Source organism: Caretta caretta, chromosome 22, assembly GCF_965140235.1.
Source record: "Caretta caretta isolate rCarCar2 chromosome 22, rCarCar1.hap1, whole genome shotgun sequence".
NCBI lineage: Eukaryota > Metazoa > Chordata > Testudines > Cheloniidae > Caretta > Caretta caretta.
Window position 1 is genome coordinate 17,837,607 of NC_134227.1, and position 23,684 is coordinate 17,861,290.

The 23,684-nt window shown below is 52.0% G+C and overlaps 2 protein-coding genes across 4 annotated transcripts in view; one reads left to right on the top strand and one right to left on the bottom strand.

The window, feature by feature from the left end:
• The first annotated feature begins 9,590 nt into the window (after positions 1 to 9,590).
• On the top strand, positions 9,591 to 16,785 carry DRC12 (dynein regulatory complex subunit 12 homolog). Its single transcript, XM_075122289.1, is given in 6 exon segments — positions 9,591 to 9,663; positions 10,697 to 10,762; positions 12,052 to 12,171; positions 13,253 to 13,345; positions 14,296 to 14,426; positions 14,767 to 16,785. Coding segments are annotated over 6 exon segments (606 nt in total). The 5' UTR covers positions 9,591 to 9,596; the 3' UTR covers positions 14,896 to 16,785.
• NHERF4 (NHERF family PDZ scaffold protein 4) overlaps positions 15,259 to 23,684 on the bottom strand; it is a 98,704-nt gene continuing 90,278 nt past the window's right edge. For 2 of the 3 annotated variants that reach the window (XM_075122288.1, XM_048827727.2), the window contains exons 3-10: positions 23,032 to 23,096; positions 21,611 to 21,822; positions 20,818 to 21,004; positions 20,525 to 20,661; positions 19,622 to 19,826; positions 19,047 to 19,243; positions 18,579 to 18,823; positions 15,259 to 16,241 (exon numbers count right to left, since the gene is read on the bottom strand). In XM_075122288.1, the coding sequence (XP_074978389.1) occupies positions 15,998 to 16,241; positions 18,579 to 18,823; positions 19,047 to 19,243; positions 19,622 to 19,826; positions 20,525 to 20,661; positions 20,818 to 21,004; positions 21,611 to 21,822; positions 23,032 to 23,096 (1,492 nt within the window). In that variant the 3' untranslated portion in view covers positions 15,259 to 15,997. The remainder of the gene's footprint in view (positions 16,242 to 18,578; positions 18,824 to 19,046; positions 19,244 to 19,621; positions 19,827 to 20,524; positions 20,662 to 20,817; positions 21,005 to 21,610; positions 21,823 to 23,031; positions 23,097 to 23,684) is intronic. The other variant, XM_048827728.2, reaches the window with a different exon arrangement.

Sequence of the window (23,684 nt, forward strand, 5' to 3'; positions counted from 1 at the left end):
GGGTGCAGCAGCACCCCTAATTCCAGCCCCTATGCTTGTAGCCAGTCCCATAATAAAGATTAATGAAGAAGGAAAAGGAAAACGAGACATATTTACAAGGTTGAAGCAGGTTAAACATACACACTCAAATGAGTTACAATGTTAAGTTTCAAAATGTAATAGAAGCTTCTATAGTAAGCAAGCTCTACATTAGGGCTAACCCAGCCTAAGCACCAGGAGTCTCTTGCTGATGGCTAAAAAATCTTGCCACCCAGATTCCAAGCAGCATATAGTTCCTTCTTGTTGGGGGGTTTTATCCTCCCATCCATTGCGCTCTGAGCTGCAAGCTCAGCTGACGAGGAATCCTCATGCATGGCTCTTCACCAAGGGGAGAGCAAAACAACAAAGGTCTGTATTGTCTCCCAATAGTTAATTTGCTGTTGATGGACCTTTCCTGTTGGGCAGGATGTAACATTTTCTGTTGGAGATCAGTACTTCGCACTCGTTAATGTGTCTTTCCTGTCTGGTGATTTACACAGTCACAGAGGCTCCCAATACAACCACTCAGATATTACCTTACAATATGGGATAGAGATATTATAGTTAAGATTACGCCAGGCAGCAGCTAACAAACATTCCATAAAGCCTAACCACTAAACACATTCTTATAATTCTAATAGCTGTTTTAATAATACTCACATGCAGTTGAGCCAGTCTGATTCCAACCAGATATTTGTCAGTGTTCAGTTGAGACCTGGGGATCTTGGCATCTGATCTGCCAACATCACAAATGCATTTTTTAAAGGCAGGTTGAGATGTCACAGTTGTAAAACTAATGTGATTGCACCATAAGATTAAAGTTTAATTAACTATACCATCAGTTCTGTTTTTTTAAATAAATAAGTACTCCTCGTGGCTGGATCTCTTATTTGACTTTTACAAAACAAGAGCCCTATTTAAGTACACAGAAATAGTATTTTCAAGAGTGCTTGAGTGACTTGGGAGCATAAGCCCTGTTGATTTTAAACTACAAACCCTGATGAAGGAGCATAACCTGGTCAGTGCATTTCAGCTTAGTTTTTCTGGGTAAGTTTAATACATTAGAAGGTGATGTTGGTTGCAAATATAGCCCAGGCTATTTGCTTATGTGGGAGTCTCACAGAGGTTAGAGGGCCCAGACTTGTCTTTTTCAGCACTGATGAGTATTTTAACTGTGAAACTTCTTAGTAGGAAGATAAATTTATGTAAAACCTGAACTTGTATTAACAATTAGAAAAATGAAAGGAATAAGTATGAGACATCCATGTTAGCAATTTGACTACAAAGTGAGTGGAAAGTAGAGAACTAGCAATCTGTGAGTAAAAACACTGATTTAAATTTGAAAATAATAATCCTGATTTTTATCCGCCCAGCCTGTGTGTGGGACACACCCCGTACCCTTGCAAGGGACAAATGGCTGACACACACACACACCCCCGCCATGTAATGCACCTTTCACTCCATCACAGCATCTCATGAGCCCCATATAACCAGCCACACTACCATGCAGTGACCTCAGGGGTGGAGGGCAACAGTCAGCACATAGAACCCTACAGGCCAGGAGGAGGAGGGGAAATGTTGGCCAAGAACTCCACAGCAAATGCCCATCCTACCAAAAAGTGCTGCATGGGATCATTAATATCCATGCAGAGCAGAGAGAAGGCTTGCACTATTACAACCTGGTTCCCAATGCATCTGCTTCTGAAGTGGCTCCAACATCCGAACCTGCACATTCCAGGGAATCAAGGTTTAAACCCTGATGCTTATGGCTGCAAGATATCCCCTTCCATTTATATTTGTGTTATGAAGGCAACAACCCAGAAAGGATTTGCTTGTTTTATTGTTGACCCCACCTCTCCCCCCATCTTCCTTTTTAGCAAGCAGAATTATTGTACAGACATAGCACCACAGCAGCATTTCCCTTTTCCAAAAAGCCAGGTTCCCTTTTCTTCAAATGGAGAATTTTCAGCGTAAATACATAAAGAAAAGTCAGGAAATAGAGCAAGGAGATTGCAGTCTCTCACCGGGTGTGGGAAATGCAAGGCTTGCAGGTTCACTTTGCCTTGGGAAACTGTTGACTAGAGAAGCTACTTCCTATTAAACTGAACCCGCGCCTTGAGACCCCCAGGCGTTGCTGGTGTGTTTATCTCTGACCATTCCTCTGTAAAGAATAAAGATCATGGTACCAGCATACTCAGCCATTCTTGTTAAAGTCATACACTTCCCTGATCTCATAAGGAAAGGAGTACTTGTGGCACCTTAGAGACTAACCAATTTATTTGAGCATAAGCTTTCGTGAGCTACAGGTGCCACAAGTACTCCTTTTCTTTTTGCAAATACAGACTAACACGGCTGTTACTCTGATCTCATGAGGTTTCTCTCCCGCCGCCCTCCCCACCCCCACACGTTGTATAAGAATAGAAACTGGCCTTCAGCTGTTGACACTACTGAGCCTGCATCTTCTGCAAACAGAAACCTTTATGACCACGCTTGGGTTTACCTTGTGACAAGCTGTAAAACACACATGTCCCAAGAGACTCTGGCTCCTCTTCTGACTCCTGCTGAACTTTGCTCCCACACAGAGTTCCCATGGGACTGCTTATGCTAGCAAAGTTAGGTAGGTCTGCAGGATCGGGATCGTCGTGCGTAATCCATAGTCCAATGCAGTCAAACAGCTTTGCATCAGGCCCCTCTAGATTCACCCATCTTTGTGTAAATGTGTGAAGTCTGTCCTACTCCAGGTCAAGTTGTGACTACTTTAGTCCTATGTGTGAGCACTTATTAGGACAAGTGGTCCCAGTGAAGCTAATGAGATCACTCTTGTCACCAGGGGTGGGAGAGTTCATAGTATGGTCCTCACTGATATCATAAAATGTGTATCTTTACACTTAAACAGTAAGTGTAACATTTTAAACAAGAAATTAATAAATCCTGTGCTGGGTGCATGACTGAATTCCACAGAGAACAGACTCAGTGATTGCCTCCGCCCTGCCCCCCCCCCATCCCATCAGGGAAACAGCACACAGGCCCGAGTCTCATCTCACAGCAGTTTTCTACCAGCGGGAAAAAAACCCATAGAGTTTACTTCCACAGGGTTACCACTCCTGATTTGCAGCAGCACCACTGAGAATGAGAATCAAGCTAATTGCTTCCCAAACCTGTGTCCAAAGAATAAATCCTTCTGCAGCAAAAAAGCCAGCCATGGAGACATGGCTCCTGAGTGATGCCAGCGGTAATAAACACAGCCAGTTAATAAAGTGTTCTAAAACCAACATACTGGAGTCTGTCCCTGGTTTCTTTTAGGATGCTGTATTTCACAATGGCACTGAATTTCTCTGGAATTAATACATCTTCTTTCTTCATTCCCCCACCCCCTTCTGCAACAGGGCAGAGCAGGTTTGAATATGTGCAAAACAGAACTGAAAACACTCCAGGAAGATCACAGAGGGAGTTATGAGGGAGAAGAGCCAAGCTCGTACAACGGTGACTTTTGGGCGGTATTGCAAACAAGCAAAAATCATGAAATTAGCCGAAAAAAATCATGTGCTTGTTTTAAAAATTGGGGTTTTTTCCTTTGCCTTCTGGTTTTTTGAACAGTAAGGGAGTGTTAGGGAAGTTTTTCCTCCACAGCCACAAGGTCTAAAAGTTTCGTTTTTGTTTTTAAATAATAACGGAGAGTCTCACCAAAATAACATGACTCCACGAGCTGAGGCTTTAAGGGGGAAAGCCCACCAACTATGGCAAGCTGGGCAATGCCGGTTTTTACAACTTAGTTTGAATAAATAATTTATTTACATCCTAGTGCTTGCTTACATTAAATGGTGTCCTTTCTGGGGATGTGGGTCTCTTCTGTCTTTGTAAAGTCCACTTTTGGAGTGTTCTGAATAAATGACTCAGAGCAGCACCTTCCTGTCTCCACTTGGAAATTCAATGATTCCATGGCAACGGTGGAAATGGCTTGCAAGTTAGCAGCGGCAGCAACTTCCCTGCAGGATAGAAAGGACGTGTACTGCTGCATAGTTTGTACAAGGGACGTGTTCAAGACACGCCATCTCAGAGCACCCTTTCATGCCATAGTGTGAAATTGGAGTTGCTATACCCCAGCTTTCCCACCACGCTCTTCAGCCTACTCCCACTCTTGGTGACTTGGCGCCAAAAGAGCCCCTCTGGAGAGACTAACCCCTTCCAGGGTAACAGAGTCCTTAGGCAAAAGACAACAAAAAGCACAAAACAAAGGACTCTTTAGCCCAGCCCCCTGCCCTCTTCGTTACCAGCAGGGCTCAGCTTCAAAAGCCTCTCTTAGGGGTACCTGGGCTCTACCCCCACCCCTCCTACAAAGAGTTGCGGCAGGGTACAGTCCTCAGATAACTCCTAGAGACTTTCTAACCCCATAGGCACAGTCTATCTACTCTCCTCCCCAGTCAGCCTCAGCTGCTAGGCTTTCCCCCTCAGACCAACACCCCACACACATATAGCAGGGCAGTGCGACCTGAACAGGATTGAGTGGCTGCAGCCCTCCTGGTTCTTAAAGGGGCAGGCCACCCTGTTACAGGACAGGTTACAACTTCCCTGCCATTTGGTTATATCACAACACTGTGTTGTGTGCCCACATTGTGTCGCCATTGCCTTATACCACAGTAATGTTTCACATGCATGCTCTGCATTGCCTTATATTGACACAGGTGTTGCCTACACATTGCGTGGTGGTGCACTGCTTATCCAGCAGCAACATATTGTGCAATTCCTTCCACCAAACCTGGAGCTACAACGGTTTCATTGCCGTAAGTGAAATTCCCCCTGCCCAGAAGATCAGCTCACCGTCTAAGCACCACTTCATTCTCATTAACCGCACGTTGACCTGCTGCTCTGGGGATGTTCATTCCTTGTAAAGATTCCGTTTCATTCTTGATCTGATGCATTGTACCAACAGGCCAATGGACTGCTTTCAAACATTTCAGTTGCAGGGGGGGATATGCCAGCTAACCTCCTATAAATCAATGCACATTAACATGAAACTCACAAACTTTATTCCATTGCCCTTTGGGGGCTGGTAATTATTTCTGGAACAGGCAACTCCCTGCCTGGCTTTAATTACCTGGGAGAGTTTTCCTAAGGATTATACTGACTCAAATATTTCCACATTAATTGAGTGCCATGTTCTTGAGGCTTTTCCCCTTAGATACTCATGCATTCTGGCTAATATTCAAACCCATGTGACCACCACAGGGTGTCAGGGGCAACCCAATGATGCCACCACTTCCCAGTGACAGAACTTGTGGGGGTTAGGCTCTCTTTGTTGAGCAAAACATAACGACCACAATGGACCTGATCCAAACCCCGTTCAGATCCATGAAAAGACTCCTGTGGACTGGAATGGGTTTTAGATCTAACCCAAAGAGCCCAAACCCTGCAGACATTGAGTGACTGTGTTACTGACACATCTGCCTCTGGCATCATTCAGATCTCCAATAAGGGTCTTAACATTTAACCAGAATTAAAGTGAGGGTAGAGCTCTGTCACTGACCTACTTTGTGATCTTGGTCACTTAACTTATCCGTGCCTCAGTTTCCCCATTTGTAAAATAGCGGTCACGATGCTTGTAAAGTGCTGGAGATCTACATCTGAAAAGGACTACATAAGCACTAGGTACAATTATTAAACTGCTGCAGTACTTTACAGTAGCATTCAATACACTGTCAATATATGTATTCATCCACTGTAAGTATTAATAACTATTGATATAGTGCCATGGATTTATACGGTGCTTTGGAGACATGGACTAATACATGTTCCTTGCCCCAGAAAGCTTATGATGAAAGCTAAACAAGCCAAGACTCAGGGTAACAGTCTAGGAAAGGGAGGGTGAGAAGAGGCTACTTCTGTAGCTCACGAAAGCTTATGCTCAAATAAATTGGTTAGTCTCTAAGGTGCCACAAGTATTCAACAGTTAGGGTCTAGTTTTTTTCTCAGTTAGACCGCTGTAAATCAATCATTACTCCATTGATGTGAATGGAGTTACACTGATACAAAATCAGTGTGAGATCAGAATATATTGGGCCAGATCCTCAACAAGTGAAAAACCATCAGCGCCGCTGGGCCATTCTACAGCAGCTGGGGATCTGGCCCATTGGTTAGACAGAGCCAAGGCCTGAATTCTGATCTCACCCTGGCTTTACCCTGCTGTAACTCCATTCACGTCCATGGAGTTACTCTGCTTGACACCGATGTACGAGAGAGGAGAGCCAGGCCCTTTATGCATAAAACCAAGACAAGCAGATTGGAAGGCACCTAGAGGGTGGGAGGAAATGAGCTCAGAGATGGAGTGTTCCTGCATTCTCTGGAAAAAAGAAAAGGAGTACTTGTGGCACCTTAGAGACTAACCAATTTATTTGAGCATGAGCTTTCGTGAGCTACAGCTCACTTCATCAGATGTTTACCGTGGAAACTGCAGCAGACTTTATATACACACAGAGAATATGAAACAATACCTCCTCCCACCCCACTGTCCTGCTGGTAATAGCTTATCTAAAGTGATCAACAGGTGGGCCATTTCCAGCACAAATCCAGGTTTTCTCACCCTCCACCCCCCCACACAAATTCACTCTCCTGCTGGTGCTAGCCCATCCAAAGTGACAACTCTTTACATAGTCAAGTCGGGCTATTTCCTGCATAGATCCAGGTTTTCTCACATCCCCCCCACCCCCATACACACACAAACTCACTCTCCTGACTATGTAAAGAGTTGTCACTTTGGATGGGCTAGCACCAGCAGGAGAGTGAATTTGTGTGGGGGGGTGGAGGGTGAGAAAACCTGGATTTGTGCTGGAAATGGCCCACCTGTTGATCACTTTAGATAAGCTATTACCAGCAGGACAGTGGGGTGGGAGGAGGTATTGTTTCATATTCTCTGTGTGTATATAAAGTCTGCTGCAGTTTCCACGGTAAACATCTGATGAAGTGAGCTGTAGCTCACGAAAGCTCATGCTCAAATAAATTGGTTAGTCTCTAAGGTGCCACAAGTACTCCTTTTCTTTTTGCGAATACAGACTAACACTGCTGTTCCTCTGAAACCTGCATTCTCTGGGGCAGTGACTACGCTGTGGCTCAGGGGACACTGCCAAAAGTAATACATCCAGAGTTAACAAATGTGGGGCTCAGTCCTGAAGCCCTACCTCAGGCAAAACTCCTGTGATTTCAAACCAGAGTAAAGGCTTGGGTTTTGACCTATTGAGGGTAATACACTTACAGCCAGACTCTCAGGCAGCATAAGTACTCCTAGCTCTTACTCCAGCCAAAGAACTGGCTCAGATTGCATCAAACTTTGTATCTTCTAAGTGTGCCATGGACATTAATGAACCCTCACGCTTCCCCTGGGTGGTAGATGACTTTGATCCTCATTTGACACATGGAGAAACAGTAGAGAGGGGAAGTGACCTGACCAAGGTAGAGAGGGGAAGTGACCTGACCAAGGCCATATTGCACTGAAAGCAAAGCATGTTCACCTCTTTTGGAACCCCACTCCTGGGTGCAATGCTGTGTTTACGTGTAAGACCTAAAGCAAGTGCCACCACTTTTAGCACAAGAATGATCAGTTTGAATAAAAAATCCCTCTAGGCTTTGATATTAGAGCCGTTCCTCTTTGTGGCTTTCAAGATCTGTTTCCTTTCTGGTCTAGAGGATTTGGCTGTATTCCATTACTGCTGCTGCACAATATTGCTCTGAGATTTCTGCAGTCACTAAAGGCCCCAAGAGCCGTGGGCCAATGCTGCACGTTGAACTGTAAAAAGTGTTTCAGTGATCACTCTGGTTACAGTGTGTATGGTAACACCCACTGTTTCATGTTCTCTATGTATATAAATCTCCCCACTGTATTCTCCACTGAATGCATTCGATGACGTGAGCGGTAACTCACGAAAGCTTATGCTCAAATAAATTGGTTAGTCTCTAAGGTGCCACAAGTCCTCCTTTTCTTTTTGTAGAAAGTGTGTGTGTGAGCGAGACTGAGTGAGCGTGACTGTGCATTCATGTGACGATGCATGTCACGGTATGCCGTTGTTGGACTGTTTGTATGAATGTGTATGTGTGTGCGAGACACAGTGCGACACTGTGTTTGCCATGTCTTCTCCCATTTTACCGCCCTAGCTGTAAAGGACACATTTTCTCTGACTGCTCACAGGCAGCCTGGCTGCAAATCTGCCAGTTCCTGATTGTGCTTGAACCCTCCTGCTGGAGTCCATCTCTGCCAAGCTTCCCTTAGTCACCATAGCAGCAAATGGGCCTGCTGCCTAGCAATGTAAAGCCCCTGTATTGCACTGCCAGGATAGGCTCCCAGCCACCAAGCCACTGGTTCTCCTCACCGCTGATAGGCTTGCCCGGTGCTACTCACACAGGGTTGGTTACATTTCCTGTTGGATAACTGCGGCATATCAAGAAATAATAAGCTCTTCACTTCCAGGTATTCAGGGGGAGTTAATTGTATCTTGAGCAGAAATTACTGTTTAAAAGCCTTTTTCCCTTTGGAGCTCCACTGAGATCTACGAAATCAAAAATAGAAGCAAAATACTGATGCTTTTAAGGCAGCAAATGGAAAAAGTGTTTGCGTGTGACGAGCAGGAGGAGTGGATTCTAACGGTTAGAGCCAGGGTCTAGGAGTCAGGACTCTAATTTTAGTCCAGACTGATTTCCTTTGCGGCCCAACATGAGTCACTGCCCTTGTCTGTGTCTCCATTGGCCCCAGCTTATAGCAAGTGGTTTGAGATCTGCGGCTGAAGGGTGCTGCAGCACTGCAGAGAGACCACTGTGAAGGCTGCGAGGAGCTGGGGAGGCCACATTTGTGGAAGCTGCACAATCTAAAGTTTTCAACTGAATGTGTGTAACAGAGCTTGGGCTGAGCTCTAAGGGCTGGATTCCGAGCTGTGTCACAGCAGTGTAGATCTGGAATATATCCTTTGACTTCAGTGGAGTTATTTCAGTTTACACAAGAGAGAGCAGAATCAGAGCCTAAAAGTGGGATGGAAGAGAACTGAACTGCCTTGGAGCCAGTGCACTGGGGCTGAGAGCTGGGATAATTACACTGATACAATGAGCTGGGGGGCTGAATGCAGAGATAATTGCTCTGGAGCAAATTCCTGCGGCTAGCGGTAGGACTGTTGTACTGGTTCCCTAGCCTGGCTCTGAGTGCTAGATTAGTTGCACTGCAGAAGGAACATCAGCTACCCGCTCTGTAATTGTCTCTTTTAACCAGTGCAGAATGGTCAACGGACAGTTACTTTTCCTTTATTTTGAGTAGCCTTTTAGCTGTTCCTAGACCCCCATTCCCACGCCCTGGGAGGTGCAGCCTGGGCTCAGGGTGCATGCTGTGGTCCCACCATGCCTGGATCCCAGGCACAACGTATATTTAAGTTTGTGTATCTTAGCAGCACAGGACTTGCCAGATTGGATCGCTTCTCTAGCCCACTACCGCAGCTCCAACAGTGGCCAGCACAGACAGTTCTGCCCTGAGCTGCCCTTGGGGAAGACCGCGGAGCACAGGCGTTAATAGGCCTTGTCAATTTCTATTTGCAGAAAAAACGCAAACAATGGCCCCCAGGAACAGAGGGAAAGGGAAGAAAGGAGGGAAACAGAAGAAAAAGAAGAATGTGGCAGGTGCGTGTGGAGGCCCCCATGCAGTCCAGGAGATTCCCCCATCCCTGTTTCTGTCCCCATTTCTCCCACTCCCAGGGCCAGAGGCTGGCTTTGCCGCAGGCTCCAGGAAGCTCAAGCTGGGAACGCTGTTGATGGAATGTGTCAGTCCCCAGGGGGACAACAGCACTAGTGCTGTTTCATCTTCTCTCCCCCTGCGCCCTCGCTGTTGCAGCTGCTCCTACATTCTGATGAGAAACAGAAGGGCCTTTCCTAAGTAGTTTAATAACCTCCCAAGCAAGGCGGAAGCTAGGAATCAAAGAGAGTGGCCCTCCCAGGCCCCTACTTCTCCCCCTGGGCCTTTAAAATGGAACCATATGGCATGGTGTGGTAGGGACAGGATGCTGGAAGACTGCTAGGCACGCATTTTTGGAGGGAGCTCCTCAGGACTTACACGTCCAGGAGACCCTGCTTTAGCCAATGTCCGTGAAATACAGCCCCCCGATTCCGAGGGAAATGTTCTGGGTAATCCCAGGCATGCCACAAGGGGAGTATCGCAGACACATTCCTATCCAAAAGGGACACAGGAACGGTTAGAGCATTGCTCTGGCTTGCTCCCAACTGGTTGCCCAGGGGATCGTTCACAGGCCCTGGTTCCTACACTGAGGCAAGTCTGATTCAAATGCAAAACTGCTCCTCACTTTCACATGGCAGGAGGGTAGGTGAGTGCTATGGGCCAGATTGTCCAAAGAGCACCCTCCTGCAGGGTGCGGGTCAGGCTCTCGACGTTTTGAGAATCTGGACCTAAGCATCATAGCAGGAGTCACTGGGGGCTGAGCTCTGTCAAAAATCTGGCCCTTATTTAGATGCCTAAATGGGAGTGGAGATCTTTAGAAAATCTGGCCCTGTTTGTTGTTACTGAGCCCTTGAAAATCCAGCTCCAGGGTGGGTGAGGAGCCAGAATTCCAGTCCCGTGCATGGCCATGCTTACCTGGAGCTTATCTCATCCTCTGCATAGATCAGCAATAACATTCTCTCTTTTGCTCGCTTGCTGCAAAAAATGAAGTGGAGGAGAAATACAGGAAAGCAGCCCTGGAGGTCGACATCCTGAAAGAGCACCTGGGTAAAAGCCTCATCTCTTTCCTCAGGACATGTGTCCTGCTACACCAGGGACTGGTAACAGGTGGAGGATAGGACTGAGGGTAGTTTTCTCCCTTCTGAGGGGAGACAGCTGCTGGGAGCCACCAAGTTTCCCATATGGGATCAATCACTATCCCCCTGCAGAAGCATCTGCTTTCATAGTAATGAGCCCAATACTGCTTTCAGTTACACCAATGTAAATCAGCAATAACTCCAGCGAGGTCAGTGAGTTCTGCCATTGTACGTGAGAACAGAGTCAGGCCCATTGGTTTATATCTCTCCAGCCCGTTTCAACTTGAAGGCCTTCCAAACTGTTTTATAGGTTATGCCTAGGAGTCCCTCCCGTACCCCTGGAATGCAGCCACCCCTGGGATGGAACCCAGCCGCTGTTTCATGAGGTGCAGTGATGCTGTGCAACAGCTTAGGACAGGAAGTGAAAAAAAAATCCCATTGCTATGGAAACTGCAAGGGAGAACTTCAGGGAAGCAGCACGTACTTGGCCAAGGGTAATTAACCATGGGAACAACTTACCAAGGGTTGCGGTGGCTGCTTTTCGTTCACCAGAATTTTAGAAAAACACCCAGTCTTGATGTGCTCCAGTTTAAAACAGGCATTAATACAGGGAAGTTGTATGGCCCATCTAGCCAGAAGCTCAGATGTGGTGATCACAGTGGGCCCTGCTGGCCTTAGAGTCAATGAACCAATCTGTGAATTTGACCAAGCAATCAGGGTTAGTAACCTGGGCCCAGATCCTCGGAGGTATTTAAGTGCCTAACACCCATTGAAATCAGTGGACGTTACGTGCTTAAATTCCTTTGAGAATCTGAGCCCTAGTGCTTGGGAGAAGTGCACGGGCCCGTTGATGACCACAGGCGGTCAGGACCTTGGTTCTCCATCAGTGCCGGAAGATGGCATGTCCAGCAGTACAGTGCCTCCCTCTCTCCATGACGTTGTGATCACAACTGGTACCTTGCACTGAATCACCACCATCCCAGGCAGCTCCAGAGGGCTCCAATGCAAGTGCTGTGAAGTTCAGTTCATGACCATTAGCAGCGGCCCCCTGAGCACGAGGCACGGAAGATGGTAGAGAAGTGCCAGGTATTGTGGCCCGTTGTACTCCTGCTCTCACATGGAAGTGTGTAGGTGTGTCCCTTCCCCAAATTCACAGACTCCAGGGGCAACGTTGCCGGGTACCCGCCTGGGGGCAGCACGTCAGGGGAGGGGAGTAGGTTCCAGCCTCTCTGTTGAGCTATGCATCTCCGTGCCCGGCAGCCCTCCGGAGGGACGTGGCCAGGCAGGTGAAGGCTGACAGTGAAGGACTCAAGCAGAGGCAGCTGGAGCTGGAGCGGGAGCTGGAGATGTCACGGGACGACAAGAAAGACATTTACGAAGGTGAGGGGCTGGGGCTCTGTTGCCTAATGCTTGTGGGGTGTGGCATCCTGCTGCTTTAAGAGGGAACCCCTCCATGCTTCTTCAGCACCGCCTGGTGGGGAAGTGGCTGGGAGATGATAGCGGGCGGCTGCAGCTGGCTACTGGCCGAAGCTTGAGGGCTGCCTGAACCCCTAACGTTCCTCCTAGGCAGGCAGAGGCAGCTGCAGCCAAAGGCCATGTGCTCCATTCCCTCCAGACCAGTGGATGCCCCTCAATTGTCCCAGAGGAATGGAACACAACTGGGCTTGTGGACACACTGCCATTGCTCCCTCGTAGCCCTCCCTACGTGGAGCTGCATTGTCCCTTGGAGGCTCCTCACATCCCACTCCACCCATCCCCACAGAGCAGCACCTCCCTGGTTCTATTGGACCGTACGCACCCTGCGAGCCAGGGGCAGATGTGCCCCCAGCTGTGGACTCAAGAGCCTTAACCTTTGTCCCGAGGTCTGGAATCTGGGCTCCCCTCATGTGGAAGGCCTCCACTGGCCTTTCCCATTAGCAAACGCTTCCCTCTTCAACAGCTCTAACCCCTGCCAGGGCCTTTTCTTGAAGGTAAAGCTCAGCCAGTGGTGTGGAGTCTGAGCAGTATATAAACCCTACGCTGCTTTGGCTCCCTGCAGCTAGGCTGATGGGCAAAATTCCCCTCTGGGGCTCTCTTCTGCACATACAGCCCTCCTGCCCTTTAGTGCTGGTGGGAGGGGTCTCCCACAAGGAGGCCCTCTGCAGGGCAGGGCAGGGAGGGACAGATGGTTCAGTGGTTAACCTGAGACCTGGGTTCAGTCCCCTGCTTTGCCACAGCCCACCTGTGCGACCGTGGGCCTGTCCCTTAGTCTCTCTGTGCCTCGGTTCCCCACCCCCAAAATGGGGTAATAGCCCTGCCCTGCCTCCCAGGGTGAGGATCGAAACATTACAGAAGGGAGATAGTGATGGGCTCCGAGAAGACAGGAGGGGAGCGTGCCCGCTGGGTTGCATTTTTGTATCTCTCAAAGAGTCACCATGTTTGGCACCTTCCTCTCCCCACCCTTGTGCTCCTGGCCACTCAGAGATGATCCGGCAGTACCAGGAGCTCCAGCGGTAGACAGAGACCCGCATACAGCAACTGGAGACCGAGACGAAGCAGCTCCAGGAGCAGCTCGGTAGGACAGCCTGACACTCTGGGATGGAGGGAGGTGACCCAGGCCGGTGGGGCAGTTCATGGCCATGTTTCTGCCCCCCAGGAAGTGGGGATGTGCGTGCTGGCCAGCAGGGAATTTCTGAGACACATTGTCACCTGCTGAATGGCAATTCTGGGAATGTGCTTCTCTCTGGGACCAGCAGCATTTCCCCTGCAGGCTTAGTGGGGCCCTTGGAATCCAGGCTGGGACCTCTTCCATCCAAAGGGAACGCTAAACAAGTGGGATCCCATCTTTGATCTTGTAGTCTGGGCGCCTCTCAGCCCTGCACTCTCCGTCAACACCACTGTGACAAGATCTCTTCCTCCCCAACCCCTCACAGCCCCTGCAGCGCTAGCAGAGCGAGGGGATTCTGCTCCGCCTCATGCAGCAGCCGTAGGGAAATCCCGCATGCAGAATCCACCTTCCCCGCTGGGCTCTCTGCTCAAGCACCTTCTGCTGCAGTCAGATAGCAATGAAGCTTTTGGTGGTGTGGTTCCTGGGGGTTGGAACTCCCCCCCTCCTCCCTGCCCAAAACTGTTTCATGCCGCTTCCCCTCCCCTTTTGGGAAAAGCCTCTCAACCCCTTCCCAAGGTGTGCTCTGGTCTCAATGCTGCTGGACCCCACGTGGGTGAACTCCTCACCCCTTGGCTGGTTCTGGTGCTGTTTAAGGGAGGGCCTCTCTCCGTACATTGCAAAGAATTTGATGCTGATACCCAGCATCCTGTGCCCGGGGCAGAGGGCACTTTGTCATTGACATAATCGCTGTGGTGCATTTACCTGCTCCTCTGCCCTCAAGGTCAGGCCAGTCCTGATTCTCCACCTCCTACCCAGGCCCTGGTGCTGGGCTCTGCTGCCTGCCATCCCCTGCAGCTATTCAACATTCCCACTCCACTGCCCTCCTCCTCTCACTCCCTGGTGTTCCTCTCTGGCAGCAACTTGCCGTGAGGCTATCCAGCAGGCCCGGGCGGAGAGAGAGCAGGTGCTGGGGGAGAAGGACCGGACCATCACAGCGCTGCAGGGCAAAATCGATGCCATGGAGACAGAGTATGAAAAGATCCTGCACGTAAGTTGCTGTGTCAGGGGTCTGGCGCCATGCCTGTGGGGTGGGCGAGCCCTGTCGGAGCAGGCCATAGGGTGGGCTGGAAGAATCTTCCTCTTCTTAGAGGAACCTGCCAGCCCTGCTCCACAAAGCTGGGGGTCCTATCTCTAATTAACCAGAGACAGAGAGCGAAGAGTGGCTACCTGCTGGTATCTACTCTGTGTGTTCCCAGGGTGCCCCCCACTGCAGCATCTAGGCACCCAGTTCCAGAGCCTCCCCACTAGGCCCCTAACAGCCTGATCCAGAGGAGGCCCCCCCTTAGCGGATGTTCGTCACCTGTTACTTCTCTGCTCTCTCCCTCCAGGGCAGCCTAGACAGAGTCCTTTCCAAGCTGGCAGCCGCCCAGGGCTGCTGGGAGAAGGAAGCCACGGCCATGCACATGGAGCACAAGGAGAGACTGCGAGAGTTCGGGCTCAATCCCCTGGAGATCTAGGGCCCTGGTTTATGCTAGGGAAAAGGGCCGTGTGGACACCCCACCCAAGCACTAACCCCCCAGCAGTGGCAGCTCTGATGGGTTGCCTTGCAGGGCTAGCAGGTATTCTCCTAACTGTGGGAAGGACCTGGATCAATAGCCCTGGAGACTGGTGTCCTCTTTCCCCAGGGCAGCTCTCTCAACACCAGGCCCAGCTCACCTTGGCCTGGGGCCCCCCAGCTAGCAGTGAGAGAACAGTTCAGTCTCCATGCCCCCTTTGGTCCTTGGCTTCTCTGCTGAGAACGGCCCTTCCCGCTCTCCCTCCCCATCCTGCTCCTTCCCAGAGAGTCCCACCAGGTTCACTGCTTCTCAGACCAGCTTAGGTAATTTTTTAAAATTGTTTTAATTGTGTAAAATGAGAATAAGAGGAGGAAGTGGGAGCCAGCTCCTGTACAGCAGGAGGGATGGACGGCAGCTGCGGGGTGGGGCTTGCAGAAGGGAAGGTTGCGGGGAGGGGGGGTCTATGCGTGGCACAATACAAGGGGCCAGATCCTCAGCTAGCTGGGAACTTACACCATGGGGGTCAGGCGCCAGGAAAAGGGAGTAACTGTTTGGGGCCCTGCCCCCTGCGTGCCATGCAACTGCTGACCCCCCCTGCCATTCCTGCCCCAGATAATTCTTGATTCTTAACAGAGAGCCCGGTCCATTGCACCCCTTCCTCCCAAGCCCATGTGCCACAACCTCTCAGGAGGCAGGGTTTTACTGCCCCTAACCTCAGCGTCTCTCCAAACTATGCAGCTGGGGAGGTTAACTTGTAAAAGCCACAATTAGAACCCAATGCAGCAACTTTACTATCTCCAAACCTCCATGCTTTGTTGCAGCACCCCCAGGTACAGCTCCTTGGCAGAGCCAGTGCTATCAGCAAAAGGGGTGAAGAGACAAGATTGTCCTTCCGTTACACATGGTGCCACTGTGTCTGTTAATAAAAAGTCGGTGTGAAGCCTAAGCCAGGTGGGTGATTGGTTTCCCTTAGGTGCAGGCCCCTGAACCTCCTTATTTCACTGACCTCACCTGTTCTGGTCCCTGCTCCCACACTGGGCCAGCCCTTAATCTCTGAGACCAATCACAGGAGAAGTGGCAGCTTTAAAGTCCCAAGATCAGCTGATTGGTGTAGCAGCTCACCAGAAAATAAAATCAAGGGAAGAATCAAAGTGCAAGTTATTGTGCGTGCAAAATCGCATGTCCAGGGCTGGTCTAGGCCATGGTTTGTAGCCGCTCCAGAGCTGGGATTGCGCTGAGCCCACAGGTCCAGCACAGAGTGGCTAGAATGACTGGCTCCGTCCCTTCCAGTCCTCACACCGTGGCTCCTGCGTGGAACGGAGAAGGGTCAGTACCAGTCACTTACATGGCCCTTCTGGAGACCCTGAGCATAGGGGCTGTCCAAAGGGAGACAGGGGAAGCAGCAGAGATCAGGGTTCCAGGTGACATGTGGTACAGGGAAGAGGTTCTTAGAATCATAGCACCACCTGCACGGAGGCTTCTCCCGCTTTGTTCTCACCTGCACCATCTCAGTTTGCAGGGGTGGGTCAAATACAGTTTGGTTACTTCTCTGTCACCCCTGGGATTCCCCCCATCCAGATATGCCCTGCATGTGACTTGGGGGCCAGATAGCAAGACAGGGACTCTGATCTCAATCTAATAACCATGTAAATCCAGAGCAACTGAAGATAATGGAGTGACTCTAGATTTACACCAGGGGCTAGGAGCAAATTCACTTGGTGTTCCTGGCCTGGGTTCTGCTCCCATTTACAATGGTGTAAGTTGGAGTAACTACACTAACACTGAATGCATCCGATGAAGTGACCTGTAGCTCACGAAAGCTCGTGCTCAAATAAATGTGTTAGTCTCTCAGGTGCCACAAGTCCTCCTGTTCTTTTTGCGAATACAGACTAAACACGGCTGCTACTCTGAAAACTAGCTTTTAGGCAGTTACAGCCAGGCAACAGAGCAGAGTCTGGCCTGTTGCATTTGTTCTGACTAACGAGTCACTGACGAGCTGGAGGGAGGCCAGAGAGGAGCAAGCAATGAAAAACCATCCCAGGTGCGGAGGGAAGAGCTCGGCTGTTGAGAGCTCCTGCCATGGGAAGGGCACAAACACCTTGCAGGGCGAAGAGTTAGCGAGCCCCGGGCCCAGAGAAGTGACAGAGGAGAGGTTTTAGCCCTGGGTGTAGCTGGTGCAGACATGAGTCACACCAGTGCAGGGCCATTTGTGTCAGTGGCTACAGGCCCCAGGGCAGGGAAGCCCTAAGGAAAGGAAAGTGGAACATTAGGCAGGAACACCCCTGGAATCATCTCCCGGCAGGCAGGGGAGGGAGCCCCACTGCTTGAGACCAAACCCCGCAGCAAACCGTTCTGGCCTGGCTCTTGGGCCTGCCTAGGCTAATACGACTCCTCCTGCTCTGGCTTCTCTGTGGAGTCTTGACCCCAGGTGAATGCACTGGCAGGGCGATGTGGAGCCTGGGGCAATACGTAGAAGGCAGGAGCAAGGCCAGCCTTATTCACATTCACCTGCCTAGAACTCAACAGGGCCTCGGCCCTAGCAGCAGCATCTCAGCCCTCTGGCACAACAGCCGTGATAGCGAGGCCCATCTCCCTGTAGCTCCTAAGCACCTCCTGCTCCACCCCCAGCAACGTCAGCTGTTGGCTACTCTCCTTTATCCTCCCCAGCACCTCTTTGTAGCTCTCCTGCTCCACGTTGCTCCCGTTGACCTCAATCACCACGTCCCCCTCCTTCAGGCCTACTCCCTTCCCGACGCTGCCCCTGGCCACCTGGGAGACAGCAGCCATGCCGCTCAGGAAATACTCAGCCTTCACTGCCCCTCCAACTTCTCAGACGTGCAATCCAATGGGCAGGCCATAGAGCTGGGTCAGAGACCCTTAATGCTGACCATGCTCCGTGGGTGAGGCAGAGGGAGTCACTGGTTCTCCCTGCCTTGGAATATGGCAGGCGGGCTGCCTCAGCATTGTACAACTACCAGCATGGGGTGTTGTCTGTTCAGGGCCTCCTATGCCTATTGTCCAGGGCAGGCAAGCTGTACTGCAGCCCCGGGCTCTGGGTGGCCCCACTTTTCCAGCTAACCCTTCTAATATCCGTACTAGGTGATTCTGCCCAGTGCCACCCAGCTGAGAATCCCACAGCACTTTACACACGGCCATATGGGCGAGTTAGTGAATGCAATGGGACTAGAAGCCAGGAGTCCTGGTTCCCAGCCCCCTGCTGTAACTACTCCCTTCCCAGAGCTAGGAAGAGAACCCAGGAGTCCTGGCTTCCAGTCTCCAGCTCTGCTATAACTCCTGACTCCATTCCCCTCCCAGAACTGGGAAGAGAACCCAGGTGTCCTGACTCCCCACCCCCCACCTCCACCAAACATTGCCTCCAGCTGGAAATGAAATCAGTGTTGGCGAGGCAGCTCAGGATGCCAGGCATGGACAGCCAGGGACACAGAGAGGCCTGTTGCCTGCTCAGTCTCCGCCTTGGGTGAGAGGGGTGCTGGGCAGGGAGTCTGAGTCCTGTGAGCTACCCATGCCAGAGTACAGTGCCATCTGGAGCCTCTAGCTCAGGCTCCATGTGTGTGGGTCGGAGGCTGACCGAGATTGTTTGGCCCACCCTTGGCACTGAGGTGAGGAGCATCGAGGGGAGTTACCTGTGTGATAAAGACCCCCGGCTTGTCGGTGATGGTCTGCAGCTGGAATCCGTACCCTTCCAGCCCCATGTCCAGGTGGCAGAGGCGGGGCGTGCCAATGGGCGTGCCATTTCGCTGAGGCATGCTGGGATGAGATCCTGAGGCCGTGTGAGTGCCCGATGAAGGGTGCCCATCTTCACAGAACAGTAGCGGGGACAGCCCCATCTGGAAAACCAAGCAGCCTGAGGCTCACAGCTCCTGGGGCCCTGAGCCAGAGGAGAGCATCCCTGAGGCAGGAGGTCAGCTTTGCCAAGGCCTCTATCTCGATATCCCACATGGCCATGGGCCTATAGTGACCCAGCACTGAATGGCAGAGGGTGCCCGGGGAGGAATTCCTGTGGGGCTGCTGCCCCCAAAGAGGGCAGGGTTGGCATCTCTCCCTGCTGCCCACCAGCCCTCACACTGCGCCGCGATCCTGCTGGGACGTACCGAGCTGTAGAATTTGTCTCCATCCGGATCAATCACCAGCAACGTCACCTGGTTGCCGCTAGCGCGGATCATGTCCACCACCTCCTGGTGGCACAGCCCCTCCACGCCCTCACCGTTCACGGCCAGGAGCCGGTCTCCATCCCTCATCCCTGCCCTGTCGGCTGGCAGCCCGGTATCCATCTCACACAGGAACTGGCCTGCATGTGTGGGGGACGGGGGGGGAGGGGGGAGGAGAGAGAGAGGAAGAAAAAAGAAAGATGGAGAGGAGAGAAAAGGAAAATTGTGAGTATGAGAGAGAGAAGTTAAAATTTCTTTACTGACAGGGTCCATACAGTGGGGCTGGCCCCGTCCAGCTAATGCATTGATCCTCATCGCCAGGCGGCGATTAGGGACAATATCCCCCTTTTACAGATGGGTAAACTGAGGCAGATGTGTGACCTTGGGCAAGTCCCTAAGAAGTCAGGGTCAGCATCAGGAACAGAACTCATTAGCTCTGGGCTCCCAGGCCTGTGCTCAGGCCTCTACCTCTACGATACGCACCGATAGCCCTAGCTCCCCATCCCGGGCCGCCTTACCCATCCTCCCTGAGCTGCCCCTCTCTTCCTTCAGCAGGAACCCGTAGCCATCTGGACCTTTCACCATGTGCAGTTTCCTGGCCTTGAAGGGCAGCGTGGCGGCATCGGCCATGGCAGCTATGACTCTGACACCCTGCAGCCGGTAGAACTCCTCCGACTTGGCATCTATCACCAGCAGGGTCACTTTGCTGCCACTCTGCTTGAGCTGGCTCCGAAAGAAACACATGCGCACAGAGAGCCACGTGGGCCTGGTTAGAATCAGCACCGGGCCCCCTGACACCCTCCCGCAGGGCATAGGCCATGGAATAGCCTGGAGACCAGGGGCAGGGATGGACAGTCATAGGCATCGTGCCTTCACCACACGCATCAGAACTCAGAACACGGAGTGTGGAGAGAACTGGGCATTGACCTGGTGGGGCATCTCCAGGGTGAAGGGCCCCGTGTCCCCAGGGAACTGTCCACTACCATCTGCTGAGTGTGGCGCCAGAAGGCGACTGGATCTGTGACTTTGGACAGACAGACGCTGCCAGCCTTACATGAGGCGTGATTGTGAGGGGGACAGGGGGAGAGAAGAGGATGAAGGCTGTGGGGGAGGGACAGGCAGATGAAGAGGGAAAGTGGGGACAGGAGGACAGAGAGGTGAAGGAAGGACACAGGGACAGTGACTGAGGAATGGTGAGTGGGAGCGGATAGGCAGACGAAGGGGGCCTGATGCAGGGCAGAGAGGTGTTCAGTGATGAGTGGGTGGGAGGGAAGGAAATGGGATCTAGTAAGGCAAAAGGCAGCAAGTGTCTGATAGACATGTTCCAAGGACCTGAGGGGAGATTCGGGCCAATCTGCGACCTGGTGGCCCCCCACCCTGGGAAACAGCCTGGCAGTGGGACGCTAGGCCTGGGCATGTACCTTCCTGGTGAGCAGTGCATAAGTGTAGTTCCTCACACTGGCCCCATTCAGCTCAAGCAGCCAGGAGTCAGAGGGGACACCCGCTTTATCTGCTGGGCCGTTGCTCGTCACGGACAGCCGGAACGTGCCCTTCACACCTGCATGGAGAGCAGAACAAAGGGATAGTGCTGGCAAGCCCAGCCACCATGGGGAAGCACCCCGCGCCGGGAGGCCCGGCTGGCCCTGCCGTGGGGAAGCGGGTAGAGGAATATACACACAGGAAGCACTGGCAGGGTTTTGATGTTTTCTTTTACCTTCTGGAGCTGAAACCCTGAAGCCAAAGCCACTTTTGTCCTTCACGACATGGCAGAGCCGCGGCCTGGTGTGGCCCGGCAGCAGCTCTGCCAGGTTCTTGTCGAGGGCTTTTGCAACTTCGTAGGCATTGCCATCCAGGACTGTGACAGCGACCTGGTTACCACTGGCCTTGATCTTCTGCGCCACCTGCAAAAGAATCCAGGCATATGGGCCCAGGGCCAGGGGGCTCCAGACACAGGGCTTAAGAGGGATGTCGTGCTGGCAGAAGGTACTAAATCGACAGTCTTGGAGACTCTAGTCCTCTGTTTGGCCACAGGACAGGGAGAACCTGTGCTGCAGCAGAGCAAGCTTCCCAACCCTGCCCTGCCATGTGACTCGCCCCTGCTCGGACAGAGAAGGGGGCTCTGCAGTCATGGCCTGCTCATGCTTTGGGCTAATGCTGCTGGCAAGGGGCCAGGTGGAGTGGTTGTTTCTGGGCTGTGGACGTTAGGAATTGAGCTGAGGCCCAGCAAACTCATTTCACGGGAGCCACCCAACCGCCCGTGGGACACGGACTTGAACCAAAGCCCAGATCCCAATACACTGGAGCTCCAGGGAAGTTTGGTTTTGGAGCCAGATGTTATGGCTCAGGCCCATGCCAGGTCTCTGCTGGCTCCTCCCATGGACAATCAGAAGGGTACAGTGTGGGGCAGCCAGTGCCCCATGACAGTTCATCCCCCGTTAACCAGGCTGAGCTGATGGTGCTAGTCACAGACCTCGGCACTCAGCCCTGCCCACCAGCCCACGGCTTACCCTGAAGTGTTCCATGTTGTCCACGTATTCACCATTCACCTCCAGGATCCGGTCCCCGTCCTGCAGGCCCCTGCGCTGGGCCATCCCCCCGCAGGCAACCTGCCGGATGATGTGCCCCTTGTACCCCACTTCCTCACGTAGGCAGAACCCGAAGCTCTCCCCATCGCCCTTGGTCAGCAGGTAGAATCGTGGCTTCCCTGCGTCTTCTGTATCTGAAGGAGAACAGAGCCAGTGAGTGCCACGTGGTACCCAGGCTGCCACTGTGGAGGGGGACATAGGTAGGCAGCATGTGGGGAATCAGTAAGCGTGTAGAGATATTAATGAACTGGGGTAACCTCCCCCCCCGCCATGCACCACACCCTCTGGGGAGCCTCAGTCATTCAGGTTTGCTACAAAGAGGCAGGATTCTGCCTCCTCCTGGCCAGGTGGGATTCTAGTCTATGCACCATCTCATTGCCAGGCCTGCTCAGTCTTGTACCAGCTGGATGCTCACGTGCCTGTGTGTGTACCGGCCTGTGTCTTTGTGCATCTGTCCCAGGCACTTCTGCATATTCATATCATATGGATAGTGTCCACTTTTGGCTGTGCACCTGCCCGGGTGCATCCCGAAGTCCCAGTGTGCCTGGGCTCATCTGTACTCAGGACACATCCGTGTGCATACACATGTCCACCTGTGCTTATGCACCTGCCTGGGTTGCTGTGTACATGCAGACACATACGGTGTCATGTGTCTGCGCACGTACCTATTCGTGTCACACTGTGGGTGCATATGCACCCACATGCGCCTATGCGCCTGTGTACCTCCCTGCATGTGAATGCGCATCCCGCTGCACTTGCATGTGATTGCCTCCCAGCAGGGACTTTTCCCCTGTCTGGTTTCACCTCATCCTTCTGTACATGGGGGGAGGGTTATTGGGGTCAGGTCTCCCTCGGTTTGGTTTTGCCAGAAGCAAAGAGACTCACTGAACCTTTCCCCCAACAAAAAGACAGCAGCAAAGAGACTGCATGCAAGCTGGCCTCCGTCCAGGTCTCTGCCCCCCGTTACAGAGGGGTGTGGGTGCAGTGCAGGCAAGGGTCTCCAATCCAAGTCGGGAGATGGGGGGAGGGAAGGGGCTGTTGGCAGCTCTCTCAGACACAAGGGCTCAGGACGGGGGCCTTCTCCTTCTACACGGAATTGAAGTGCCCAAGAAGCATCAGTTATGAACAGTTTTAGTCACTTATGCAAGATCACATGCTGGTGGGTAGTCTCACTCTACAGGTCATGTCTGCCCCCCCGCCCCACCCTACTCCTCACACAAACACAGCACCCAGCCTGGCCCTGGAGGGGTGGGGGGATGCTGCTGAGCCTAGTTTCTTCTAAGTCAGTTTGCTCTTGAAGAGGAACAACCCCAACCCGCAGCAAGCCCAGGGCTGCCACTTACCGGAGTCCTCTGCCAGTGATAGGGCTGGGTTATCAATCCCGTCTTTGGGGTTGAATTCAAATTTCCTGAAACAATAAGAGAAGAATCTACAACAATAGATAAGAGATGTCAATCTACAGCAGCCAGATTCACTGGGCCCCACTCCAGCTCGGTGTGCCGTGACATCGCACCCCAGCCACATGGGTGCAGCTGGCCTGGGCACCTGCTGCAGGGAATCCCAGCCCTATCCTGTTGGGAGCCCAAAAATGTTAGGGGGGGCAGGCAGAAGGGGGCTGTATTTGCTGTCTCCTTCCTTGGGAGAATCTTGCCCACAGGCTCCAGTGTTCATATAGAAATGGAGGGGAGGGAAAGGGACCTGAACGGGACACTGGAGGGCAAGGCCGTGGGAAGCTAAGGGTATGAGATGATCATGTCAGGGGTCAGGAAGGAATCTCCTCACACCCCTGCCATACAGCATGGCACAACGAGCCAGGTGCTGTACCGCCTTTCCCTGTAGCATCAAATATTGGCTACAGCCAGAGGAAGCAGACCAGGAGTCCAGTCCTCCATGGGAAGCACTATCTTCCTACTGCAATGGGTGTCTGGCATGTCTGGACACCACTTCCCTCTGAATCTGAACTGCTCAGCTGTGTCTCATGGCCCCCATACTGCTA